Source organism: Athene cunicularia, assembly GCF_003259725.1.
Source record: "Athene cunicularia isolate RWA chromosome 18 unlocalized genomic scaffold, athCun1 chr18_part1, whole genome shotgun sequence".
Lineage (NCBI taxonomy): Eukaryota > Metazoa > Chordata > Aves > Strigiformes > Strigidae > Athene > Athene cunicularia.
This window is the reverse complement of record NW_020799123.1, coordinates 1986904-1999379: the sequence shown is the minus strand read 5'-3', so window position 1 is coordinate 1999379 and position 12476 is coordinate 1986904. Positions and strand designations below refer to the sequence as shown.

The following is a 12476-nucleotide window of genomic DNA, read 5'->3' as shown; positions in this document are numbered from 1 at the left end:
CTCCTGATCTGGTAGTGAAATTAATGGCTAGCTGAGTGATGGTAGAATGCCACTCCTTGCAGTAGGACTTCAGTAGGCAACTTTAAATTGATTTGGCTTCCCTAAAATCCAGACACTCATTTGCCAGTTCAGAAAGAGGTGGTGGTGTTGCCTTGTCCTGCCATGCTGGGTGCTGTAGCTTTGGCAGGATGTGTAGATGCTTCAGACCTATAACAATATCCACAATAAGAAAAACAACGGCTTTCCTTTAGAACAGTGTTTCCCCTTAGAATAGGTCTTTCCTAGACAGGTGTTTGACCTGTTCATAGAATAACTGCTATTATAAATGGGCTGTATGGGAAGAGCACACTGCTCTCCTGAAAGTCAGAAAGCCAGCTTCCATTGCTGATTGGTGCCTGTTTTGCTTTCTGACCTGCAAGTCGTCATCTGCTAGATTTGTTTTGCATGTTTTCTAGATGTCAATCTGTTCAGCAGAGGAAATGCCTTTTACTTCTGTGCAAGATTTGGACTCAAGTTGCTCAGGGAAAAAAAATTGCAGCTGGTTGAGAAGTCAGTCAATTTTTTTGCTAAACAAATTGTAGCTGAGAAATTTGTCTGAAGGGTACTTTTGTTTATTGAAAATTACATCATAGCTTTACATGTAATGAATTTAAAACCATGGAAAAACTTAAAAGTGCTCACGCTAAGCTTTTCCTATATCAAATGTGCTTGAAGCTGCTTCAGAGCAGAAGCTTTGCTGCTCTTGGGAAAGTGCTTTAACTCTAAATACTGTGGACTGTCCTGTCTCTAGCATAGTTTGCAAGGGAGAGACTTCAGTTAATTGATGGAATAACCTTATCCTTCCAACTTGAGGCTGTTGCCTCAGATGATTTGCTTACTTGGATGCGCTGTTTGAGATAGCCCATGGCTGGAGTTGGTACAGCATTTCAATTCAGTCTCATAAGGTTTTCTTTCTACCAGTAGTGGAGTTGAGACCTGAAATGAAGGAGGTGAAACAATGACCCTACCGTAGTCATTAGCAAAGCTGCCATTGACTGAAGTAAGGCCAGGATCTCAGCCAAGGGTTTTAGTTGTTTAATTTATGGTAACATATTAATTGAGTTGTATTAAAACAAGATTTGAAAAAGTTAATCTTTAGCTGCATGATACCATCTCCATTCCATAAATATTGTACATAGTGTTACTAAAAGTTTACCTTTTTTGGGCAGGTTGGTAGAGGTAAAAGATTTTATTTTATTTTTATAATCCGCATGTTTGCACGCCTGTGAAAGAACTAATGTATGCAGATGTCATAATTCCTATAGATGAAAAGAGGACTTTATCCTAAATCTTCTAATTCTCTTATAGTATATGGCAGCGGAGCTATCTAACACTGTATCCTGCAGGAAATATTTGGCATACTTTTAAGCTCCAGGGAGAGGAGAACTAGGATGATAACATCCATTAGTGTTGCTTTTGAATGAGAACTTGCATAAAGACTTTCTCTAAAAAAATCCACTATTAGATTTAAAGGCTTTTTAGTAAAAGGAATGTATTTCAAGCTTTTGACCTTCCTGTGCTTTACTGGTGTGTATGCCAGAAAAGTCTGTTGATCAGTAGACTCTCCTAAAACTGTGCTGCCTTTTTAGAAAGTCGACATCTGGACTGTATTTATTGTACTATTTTTCTCTTCACTGGATGTGTCAGAGTAGATTTTTCTCCTTTGAAATTTAAACTTTGTTTCTGTAATTTGACAGAAAAGATTATCTAGTTTTAAAGGCACAGCTAATAATGTGTTCCCAAGCTCTGATGACAATAAGAACAAATTGTATTGGTCTAAATTGTAAATGAATATTTTGCTGTACTTATTTCTCTTACCTGTTTGAATAGTTTTGACATTAAGCATATTTTAATACACATCTAGAAACAGGCAAGACTGCTGTTATTATTGCTTACAGTAATGAATTATGTTAATGTAAACACTGCAGTAAAAGGGAGACTAGAAATAAAGAGTTCAGAAGCAAAAATTGGCATCTGAGGGTTATGTTGTGTGTGGTTTTGTTTTTGTTTTTTCTGCTTATTTATCTTCACATTTGTCTTGTATGTGGTGACTCTAGCCTGGGTAGAAATGGTCTTTTTCATTAAGAGTCAAAGTTTGCTATTCCACTTGTAGTGGTCCCAAAGTACACCCAGTTTCTGTGTTGCATATTGATGGTATCTTGGCAAAAAGGAAACCCAATTATTCATTAGCTAATTCTCAGAGTAATCTTCTTTGTAACTAGTTCTTCAGGTAATACCTTTCAAGTTTTAATGCAGTGAGCAAAGCTAGTATAGTCAACAAGATTCAAGGGAACTACCCTGTATCTCCAGAAAGTTTTAAGTGTTTGACTACCATGATTTCTTATCTCTCATACTCTGTATTATTTTTCCTGTGATGTTTGTCTTGTGAGGAAAGATGGAACAGAAATGGTTTTAGGCAGGCTGATGTAGTTGCTTCTGATAAGCAGATACGATCAATAAAATCAGGTGCCTTGGTTAACCCTCTAGTATTGCAGGCCACAATTTGGTAACTGAGGCTGTGATAAATATCCCACAGCTTGTCTGCAGAATCATGTTGTTCAGTGCTTTCAGTTAAAAGTTTGGGGTGCTTTTTCCTGCAAAACCTAGGGGCTGATACTGTTCTGTCAGGTCAAACAGATGTTTCACCTCAAGCTTGTACCTAGCTCTGATAGCTGCTTCTGCGATGAGTTTGCTCTGCTGTGAGTGAGCTTCCTCAGTGCCCGTGACTAGCTAATGGATGGAGATGCACATGCTGCCATCTCTTCGCAAGGGGCCACCTCTGCTATTGCAGTTGTCCTGGGGGGGTTCCAGGATTTAGGAGGATTGGAAGGTAGGAAGAAATGGGTTTTACAGTCCATTCTCTTTGAAAATCTGGGGCAATATCCTTTCAGAATATGCAAAGTTAAAATGTCAAATGCTATATTGCCTCATTTTTGTACATGTTAAGTGTAATGTGAGGATAGGGATGCTTCCAAGCTGTCTATCTCATCAAGAAGTGCAGGTCTGAAGGTACTAAATACCTAAGTAAATGCAGACTAGCTACAAACCTGGGGTGTGCAGCATGGTGGAGGAGGATGCTTGTAACGACTGCAAAAGAACGTGCTTAAATTCAACCACCTGCCCTCTAATATAACATTCCGTTCTAAGTATCTTAGCTGAGAAGTAAGCAAGCACACAAAACATGTGCTTGTCATTCTTACAAAGTAGTTGTTTTCCAAACTTTAATTTCTGAACAGCTGTTGAATGACAGAAGTACTTTCACTCTTTCCATGCAAATCCCCATAATAAAATCCTTTTTAGCTTCACACCTGCAAAGCTGCTAATGGCGGTCACTGTCTCACTTGAAAGGGGATCTTCCTCCAGTAGTTCACTGTCATTATATGTTCAAAACCGTTCATATTTTTTAAAGCAGAGTAGTTCACTGCTAAATTGGACCTGGTAATGCCTTTGATGTGTGGATTTATCAGGAAACCAGACCTAGGTTTAAAAACCAAAAGATCTGTAGTAACATCATTTGTGACTGCGCTGATGTGAACTTGGTCACATTTACTGCCTAGAATATCCCCTATGTAAACCTTGCAATAAATTCTGTTTAAATATGTTTTGCTTTGTCTTAACAATGTGCATTTGTCCTCTTTATTGATCTGCATACCGTACCACTCAGCACTAATAACTTTATTTCTTAATAAATTCATTCAGTCCTGTGGCCATTAATGTATTTTTAAACTAGCTAAGAGTCTGCAATGAGCAGTGCAAAGAATCTGTTTAAAAGGTCTTTTACTGCACTTCGAAACTGCTTTCTAAAGATAATGAATGTTTCTATCAACTTGGTGATTCTCATAACCAGCTCCTGGTATATAAATACATTAAAATGGTGCTAAGTATAAAAGTATATGTGTGTATGTGTGTGTGTGTGTGTGTGTATATATATATATATATATATAAAAAATATAATATGATTTAAAAAATATGTATGTATCTGCACTCTGAATAATTCTATTTCTGGCCTTGTGATCAAGGCAAAAGACAAGTTTGTTTTTTGTCGCTTAGGTAACAAAGGAATTTGGACATATAGTCGAAAGCTTTTAATCAAACTAATGTTATACTTTGTATCAACATCTTAATGCTAAGGAGATCTTTAGGATGAAATTATTTTAAACAAATACCTTGTAGTTCCCTGCGACATCAGTGCTTTTGATTTTTAGACAATTGGTGAAGGTCTGTTGCATAGTCAAAGTCATAAATTGAATGAAATGAGGTTGCTGTAAACAAAGGATTGATAAGTTGTTGAAAATTAATTTTGAGGAAAATGTCTGAAATGTTTTGCAGAGGTGAATCTGGTGCCGGGAAGACTGAAAACACTAAGAAGGTTATTCAGTACCTTGCTCATGTTGCTTCCTCCCATAAAGGAAGAAAGGACCATAATATTCCTGTAAGTTGGGATATTTTCTCATTTGTTTATTGCTCTTTTTGAAAACTACCATATTTGCATCTAAAAACCCACAACTTTTTTATTAAAGATAAGATGTAATATAATCCATATAATTTTGTCTCAACCATTATGTTTTATTTAGTGGTGACTGAAATGAGCTGTTACATCAGAATTTCCAATTAATGTTAGCTGTTTAACCTCTGTTGTGAAATTAAAGGATTTATGCAAGCTTTGTAGCTAGGAACACTATCAAAGCTTTCTGATGCAGTAAACTCCAGTTTTCCAAAAATTTTATTAACTTGGGTAATTCTTAGTGAATTTAGTTCCCACTAGATGTAGTTTTCAGTACTATATTTGTGAACAAGCTTTCTGTTCTTTCAAAAATTAACTTGTAGATGGGAAAAATCATCAAGCATAAACTGACATAGACTTGCTGTATCTAGAAGTCAGCAGCTAATGAAAAGATCAGATTTTATTACATGACAAACAAGCGAGTGTATACTTATGTCAGAGAACCTTGGATTTTTTGGTAACTTATCACTGATTTATGTATATCTTTATTCAGATTTACTACTTCAAAATTTGCACTGAATTTTTTTAGCAATTCTTTGCTTTAAAAAGTATTAATTGGTATGTATATCTGTTGCTATGAGCACTTGGATCTTTTTGCAGTGAAGTACTAATTCAACTTTGCTACAAGCAAGTGGCTTGCTGTAATCAATACCGGCATATGCCTGCTCTTCTCCAGGAGCATCACAGGTGTCTCTGGTGGTTGAAGCTTCCAAAAGGTTTAATCTAATTTAGTAGCAGCGCAACTTCTGTAATTTCTAGTGCATGGCACTTAACACATTTTGAATGTGTCAAGACTGAAACTCCTGGAGAAACAAGAAGTGAATCTTGGCTAATCTGTGAGGGGAAAAAAAAGGCAAGGATTTGAAGTGGGAGAGAAGGAAAAATTGCTCTGCAGGTAGATTTAGAGAAATCTAAGTGTATGGGGAAACTCGAATCTTTGCTCTAATTAAGAGTAAATCATGTGACCCTGTGTGTTGATACTTATTCAAGTTGATGGTTTATTGCACGGAAAAGATCACAATGAGTCTGTGTGGTATTGTGCGCTCTGAGTGCGCTGCAGGTTGGTTGGAGACCTTGGAAGGAAGGTTCTTAGGGTTGGAGTGTCAGCAGCATTAGGTGTATGTTCGTGGCATTGTGTGTTGGGAGCGTACACAGCTCTGGGGAAAGCTGTTTAGAATGTCATACCTCAGAACTGGTTTCCTGTGTAGGTTTTGATTTATGAATGTTCCTGGCTTTACTGCTGTGCAGCCTTGAACAAAGCCAGCATTTTTTCAGTTTCTACAGGAGTAACATTTTCTACAGCTTTTTTTGGGAGAAGGGAATTATACAGAGAAGGGAATTGTGCAGGGTTTGTACCAAGTACTTCTAAGTATACTATTGATAACTGGAAACACCTCAGGTTGTGATAGAGACTTCTGGATGCCTCTTGTCCAGACTCCTCTCAAAATGTACCTTCTCTCAAAGTTATATTACATTGCCCAAGGCATTGTAAACATGAGTTTTGAAAATTTTGAGAAATGGAGATCATGCAGCTTCTCTGTGAACCCATTCTAGTGCTTAACCCCTTGAAACCCTATTTTTAACTGTTTAGTAAGTACTCCATGTTTGTTTGGCTTTTCTGATGCTGTGTTTCCACGAACGCTGTGCTAGTACCTCTGCTGAAAGACCATAATGATTTCTGTGGCTGCTCACTGGGCTTGGAGACTGATGCATTTAGTGTTCTTAAGAAGTCCATATGCCTTTAAACAAAACAAGTTTCCTTCATTGTTTATTGTGTAGCTACATAGCTGGTATGAAGTGAAGGCACAGGAAAGAAAGTAAAACCGGGGTGGAAAATGGAAGGGAGGGATGAGTTGCCCTTTTGAATGCAGTATTGGCTAATTCCACTTAAAGGTTGGTTGAATTGCGACTTAATCACACTGCTAAGTAGAGAATTAGATGGGATGGTGGTGTTCATCTCAAAAGAGTTTTGAAGATGTCATTTGTAATCATCTGCTTCATGAACCAGTGACCTTTGTGATGAATACTGGAAAAGTTTTTATTCTTTGCAAAACGTAGTTCAGGCACAATAAAAAGAATATAGTAGTTTCCTGAATAAAAGTATGATACTTTGATCATGCACTTTATTCAATGCAGCACCATAGTAAGCATTGAATTAAGCATGTTTATGAAAAATGCAGAATGTTTGCATAATCAAAACAGTTTTGAAAGTACAAATGTCTCCCTTTTTCTATAACAATTCAGTTTCATTAGTGCAAACAAAGAATGTCTAACCTACACACCTTACACTCAGAAGTTAGGAAGGGTCAGAACTGGGGTTATAGATGTAGCCCTAATTAGTTCCTGTTACATATTCATTAGAAAACTGTAGAGGGCTGGTGGTGATCCTTAGTACCCATCTGTATAACCTTTGCCTTACCCTGTGCACAGAGAAGATGCTAAATAGGCTTGTTAAATAGACTGCTGGTCATGGATTTATTTTTATTCATCCTGTTACAAATAATTATCAGTGACATTGTTCATGTTACTGAGACTGTTCTGAGTGCTGCACTGACTTTTTTTTATGGAGCAATTTGGGTGCTCATGAATGAATAATTGCCTTCCCAACACTGTTCGGAAGTCTAGAGTTGACTTTGTTTTCCCTGACAGTGCTGTGAATGTATCAGCAACAAATGTAGCCCCCCGTTCGACACCTCAGGCCATGGCCGGAACAGCACTGATGTTGTGCCATGAAATGGATGCTCACCACGTTTTCCAGCAGTGCTGACTGAAATGTTCAGTTTATGCAAAGAGCATCGTGTAGGAGCTCTGCCCGTCCCATAAACACATTTGGCATTCCGCTGATGGTCCATGACTCTTCTTTCCCAGCAGCCCTCTTTCCTAACAGCTAGTGACTCTGTGCCTACAGAGGAGTCCTGCATAGCCCTTGGCATCTATCTCATCCTCAGAGAGGGATCCTGTGGGAAATGGAGTCAATAACACGTGGGTAACCACAGAGGGTGGAATTACAGCGCTGAACAACCTTAATACTAGCATTTCCTAATTTTTAAGTGTTTGAACCTGTAGCCCCACTGTCTCATTTCCTGTTTAATCCCGAGGAATGTTAAAGGTATTGTTTTGGGCACTGCACTAGAAGTGTGGGGTGGTGGTAAAAAAGAAGAAAAGCTTTAGTAAAACTGTGGGACTTGGCAGAACTGGGTGAGACTAGGGTAGTCACTTAAATTAGGAATAGAGGCTGGGCTTTCTAGAGCCAAGTAATGGAGGGGAGGGGCAAGTACTTGGTGGTGAGTTGCAAACATTATCTCATCTAAACACTGAAGGTGGGATGAAAGTGAGCCTGAATCCTTGCCTGTAGTGTGCTTGGTTGGGAGTCTGAACTGATGCAGGTACAGTCGTAGCTGATGTGTAGTAAGGGAGAGAAGATGGAAGATACCTGCTGTAAATAACTGAAAGCTTTATTTTCACATCCAGCAACTCTGAGCTCTAAAGAATTTGGGGAGTTGGGGTGGTAGTTAAGAACCATGCCAGTAAATCTGGATATTTTGCCTGCATCAAGTGTTACTGTGTTTTATTCAGTTGTTAACTATGCCAGACATAGACCAGCTTTATAAGAGACAACCACTGTGCTTTAGCTCAGGCATCTCAGCGCGGCGCTGACCCACACTGGTATCTGCTGGTCTGGTCAGCTATTCCATGCTCCTTGGCGATACAGAGGACTCTCTCTTGCCTTCACTCTCCATTATTCTTTGTAAGCTTAGGAGGTGTGGAGAAAAGGATATTTAGAATAAAAGGAGAGGAAGAGAACAACTACAGGTAATTGGTGAGGAGGCGGCTGTGTCTAGAGAGGGTTTTGGGCAGATAAGCAAGGAGGGTAGGAAGGAAAAGGAGACTTCTAAACTACTTAGCTTTGTGGATCATCAGTCCTATGTACTAAGTGAGGTAGGAATGAAAGTAAAAACCCAATGAAGTAGGGTTGTTAATGCATGCGTTAGAGCTGCTTTAATATAGTTAATAAGTTTGAGTCTTAATTCTGACTCTTGGGTTCTGCTTTAGTTTGCAAACTTTGTTTTTGAATGGGGAGGGAAGTAAGTGCAAAATATAGAAATAATAATTAAAAAAGAAAATAATTGCATACATGGCTTTCCAAAAGAAGGAAGAGTGATGGTTATAGCTTACTGTCCAGGAACTTGCATGTTCTGCAGGCTGCATGAGGCTGGGGGTTGCTCCTAGCTGTGCTGGTAGACTGTGGGCACACTTGGACCCTATTCATGGTCAAATACATGAAATAAGTGGATGTTGTCAATCGTGGTAGTATGTGCAGTAGTTCTATAAAACAACTGCATCCATCTACCACTGCTGTCTCCTCTTCCATTCATTCTGGTACTGTCTACCTCTGGTTCAGATGAATGGAATTCGACTTTTGTTCATTTCCTCTCTTCCCAAACCCTTCCCACCCCGAAATCCAGCCTTCACCATGGTGTCACTTTAAGCTTCAATACTTTCAGGTTAATGATTGCTTTCAGTGACTGCATTTGCCTTTATAGCTGAAAAGCTAAGTTGTTAAATTTGTTTTATTAATTTCAAAAGAAACATAACTGGTTTTGAAGTACAGGATCTGGGTAGACTTGCTAAGGCTGAAGCTCCCATCAGTGAGAATTTCTCTGATAGGCTTTAACTGCTTGAATTTAAACACAAAAGTTAATTGTGTGTCTGTGGACAGAAATGGGCACCCTGAGAGAGCAGCTCATCTTGTCTGAAGCAAAGAAATGCCTCCTAGGTTACCTACCCATCTCCAGTGATTACAGAGTGGTTGCTTCATGCTGAAATATCCAACCCTTTTTTAGATGCCTGAATTGTTTTCTGAGCAGGTACGATGCAGATTTGCAAAATGCACATCACTTAACTGAGTAAGCCAAACCTTTGCAGCTGCCTTACAGACCTCTGTCAAAATCTGTTATTCTGCACTAAAATCGGTCTAGTTGTTTAAAATAATAGACATAACGGAGGGAGTGTGCATCTGGATTGGTATGAAAATCTCTTGGTGTGTGTTTCGCCACAGCATTTTCCCTCTAGGCTCTCTGATGTGAAGCTCATGATTATTAAAGTTGCAGAATGAGCCAAGGAAATAATAATGGAATCAAACTTTTGCATTTCTGCAGAAACTGTGCAATTTGAGTTCTGAGGGTATTTTATTTTACTTTATTACATTCATGTTCTTCCTAGCAAAATTTGAAGGTTTTCCTTAAGATTTTGCTTCTCATGTGGACAGTCATTCTTGAACGAAACAAAACTTTTGTCTCAGTTGTAGGTTTGCATTTCTTTAATACTTGAAGTACAGTGCAGAAACAAAACCCCAGACTCCTTAAGTATTGCTTTCCTCTTGTTTTTTTTTTATAACCTTTTTGATTTTTGAAGAATAATGATCATCTTATCCATACAAAACCACCTTGAAGTGACTAAGGCTATAGAGAAGGTTACTTGGTGGTGTGGGTTTGGGTTTTTGTTGTTGTTTGGTGAAACTGGAAAACAGTGCACAACTAATTAAACTGTTGTCCTTTTTCCTTGTGCTCAAGATCCATCTATCATCTTGTGTTTTGTTTGGAATTAGTCCTTTTCATAAACGGAGGTTTTGGTATTTTGTGCATGGAGTAACTTATTTTCTAAAATTAATTTGAACAGTTTCTGTGAAGTGGTATATAGTTAAACTAAACCTACTGACATTAATAATTTGGGATGTAACTTGCAGCTGGAATGCTTGCTTGCTAACATATACATTTGTTTGTTTGCAATGAACAGCCCGAATCACCTAAACCCGTGAAACATCAGGCAAGTGTTTTTCTTTATGCTTTTAAAATTATGTAGGCGAACTGATATACATTCTAATTTCTGTCAATTTTTATACATGGGAAATCTTATAGAGGTATATAGCTAATAATAAACTTTGTAAATATTTAACTGGTTTTGAGAGAATAGACAAGTGAACAGCTTGCAAGTTCCTCAGCATTGCAAAGCTCACTACTTTGAAGTGGTGTTACTCTGTCCTGAAGCAAGAGGTTCACCCTCTCTCTTTAGCTGACCTTCTCCAATATGTTGTGTGTATACTTGGTCAATGTGCTGCTGAGAGAGTGCAGAACACTTTTAAAATATTTAACAAAGTACTAAATAAGAGATGGATCAATGGAAGCTACAGAATTCTTTTGACTTAACCTACAGTTTTGTCTGAATATTTTTTTTATAGCTTCTCAGATAACCTGATAAAGACTTTGATCTCAAGTGTAAAAGGCTTGGCATAACCAATCATCTTCTGAAGTCGTTTCCCCTGACTTTCTAAGTGGTGTGAGTGATATATCTGTTCATTGTTGCTGCTTAATTAAAGTTTCCTCATTTGAGCTTCAGCTGCTCATACTCTTCAGGTTGGCTGGAGCTGCCATGCAGAAAATGCAGCCGGTTTCCTGCTCCCCTAATCCCTCTCTTCCCGTGGGCAGCAGTAGTCGATCTGTTCTAGACTGCCTGCTGGTACAAGAGTAGGAGTTCAGTGTTCCCAGTGCTATGGAGTGTACTTGTGAAGGAGAATAAAGAGGAGGGTTAGGTGGAAGTTGAGGGTAAGACTTTAGAAAGAAGTGAAAATTGCTGCCACATGTTATGCAAGTTAAATGCTCCACTCTAACCTGAGATGGTAAGTGATGACCTTTGTCACGGGCACGAACTTTAAAATAAAGACAAAGCTTTGCAACAGCTCCGTATGGTATAGCCAAGGCTTGGTAACTGAAGAAGCTACCATGAGTTAGTTTAGCTGATTGTATTCTTCCCCTTACATTTTTCTGAAAGTTGACTGTAGTGCCACTTGAACTGTAGTGGAAAGGAAAATAATACAAGGAACTTCAAGTTAGGTCTTGTGTATTGGAGGCAAAAAGAAATCCTATGGACAGCTGTGATGCCTTTGCTAGTGTGTGGTAACTTGTTAAACCTCGGTAACCCAATCATGCGTCTGAGCCCACAGTCTCATTTTCAGAAGTTACAGACATTCTTAGTATTTAACTTAATCCTCCCTCCTTGCAAACCTCAGTCAATTCTAAGAGTTTTTACTAAAATATTTCTCTGTTCCAAAAATAGTTGGAGCAGTGTTTAGTTTAAACCTCCTTTTGCTTAGAGTTAGCATGTCAGGATTGAAATAAACCTTTTGTTGGCAAACATTTTAAATATATCAGTGGAAACAGGCTAATCCAGAAGTGTTGATATTGCATAAACCATAATCATTAACATTTCTGTTTCAATGTCATTTTGAACTACAGAGTGAATCCCTGTTGTATGTGAGTAGCATGTAGTTTTCCCTGCCTCACCAAGACTTCACGATGAACTGAATCACTGGGATGCCGTTTTTTCTGAAACTGAGACAATAACCTGTCCTTATCTTAATGTTGCCCTGCATGAAATATTGCATGACTTCACTTTCTCCACAATACTGTGATACTGCTTTTTCCAAGTTCTGTTTAGCTGCCAATGCAGGAGATATGCCTATAGGCCAAATTTACACTTTTTCCAAAACACCGAACACTTCTGAAAAAGAGAATTGATTCTTGTCCATAAAGCAGTCCATCTAAAAATGCAGCCTACTAAATAGAAGCTCTTTAACATAATGTGAGAGGTTTGCTTAATGATTTCTACAACAAGTCTACTTGCAAGTGCAAACCACAGAGGCTGGCTAGGCTGTGAGCACTCTGTTCGTTCTCACGGCTCTCACCCACATCTGAGGACCCAACTGAATGTTCTCTTCAAATGCTCAGAGGTGATGTAAAAACAAGCTACTAAGAACTTTTTGCATTCAGTTGGGGAATTTGAGTGAAATGATTTTACGATGCATTGCAGAAGTTCCTCTGTGCAAAACCAAATTAAGGTTGTGGTACATGGAAGCACTTTAAAGCATGGATGAAGT

At 38.4% G+C, this 12476-nt stretch overlaps 1 protein-coding gene across 2 annotated transcripts in view; it reads left to right on the top strand.

The window, feature by feature from the left end:
* MYH10 (myosin heavy chain 10) overlaps positions 1-12476 on the top strand; it is a 101059-nt gene that overhangs the window by 42790 nt on the left and 45793 nt on the right. Inside the window, exons 4-5 of one of the 2 annotated variants that reach the window (XM_026861132.1) lie at positions 4369-4471; positions 10340-10369. In XM_026861132.1, coding sequence (XP_026716933.1) covers positions 4369-4471; positions 10340-10369 — 133 coding nt within the window. The remainder of the gene's footprint in view (positions 1-4368; positions 4472-10339; positions 10370-12476) is intronic. The other variant, XM_026861133.1, reaches the window with a different exon arrangement.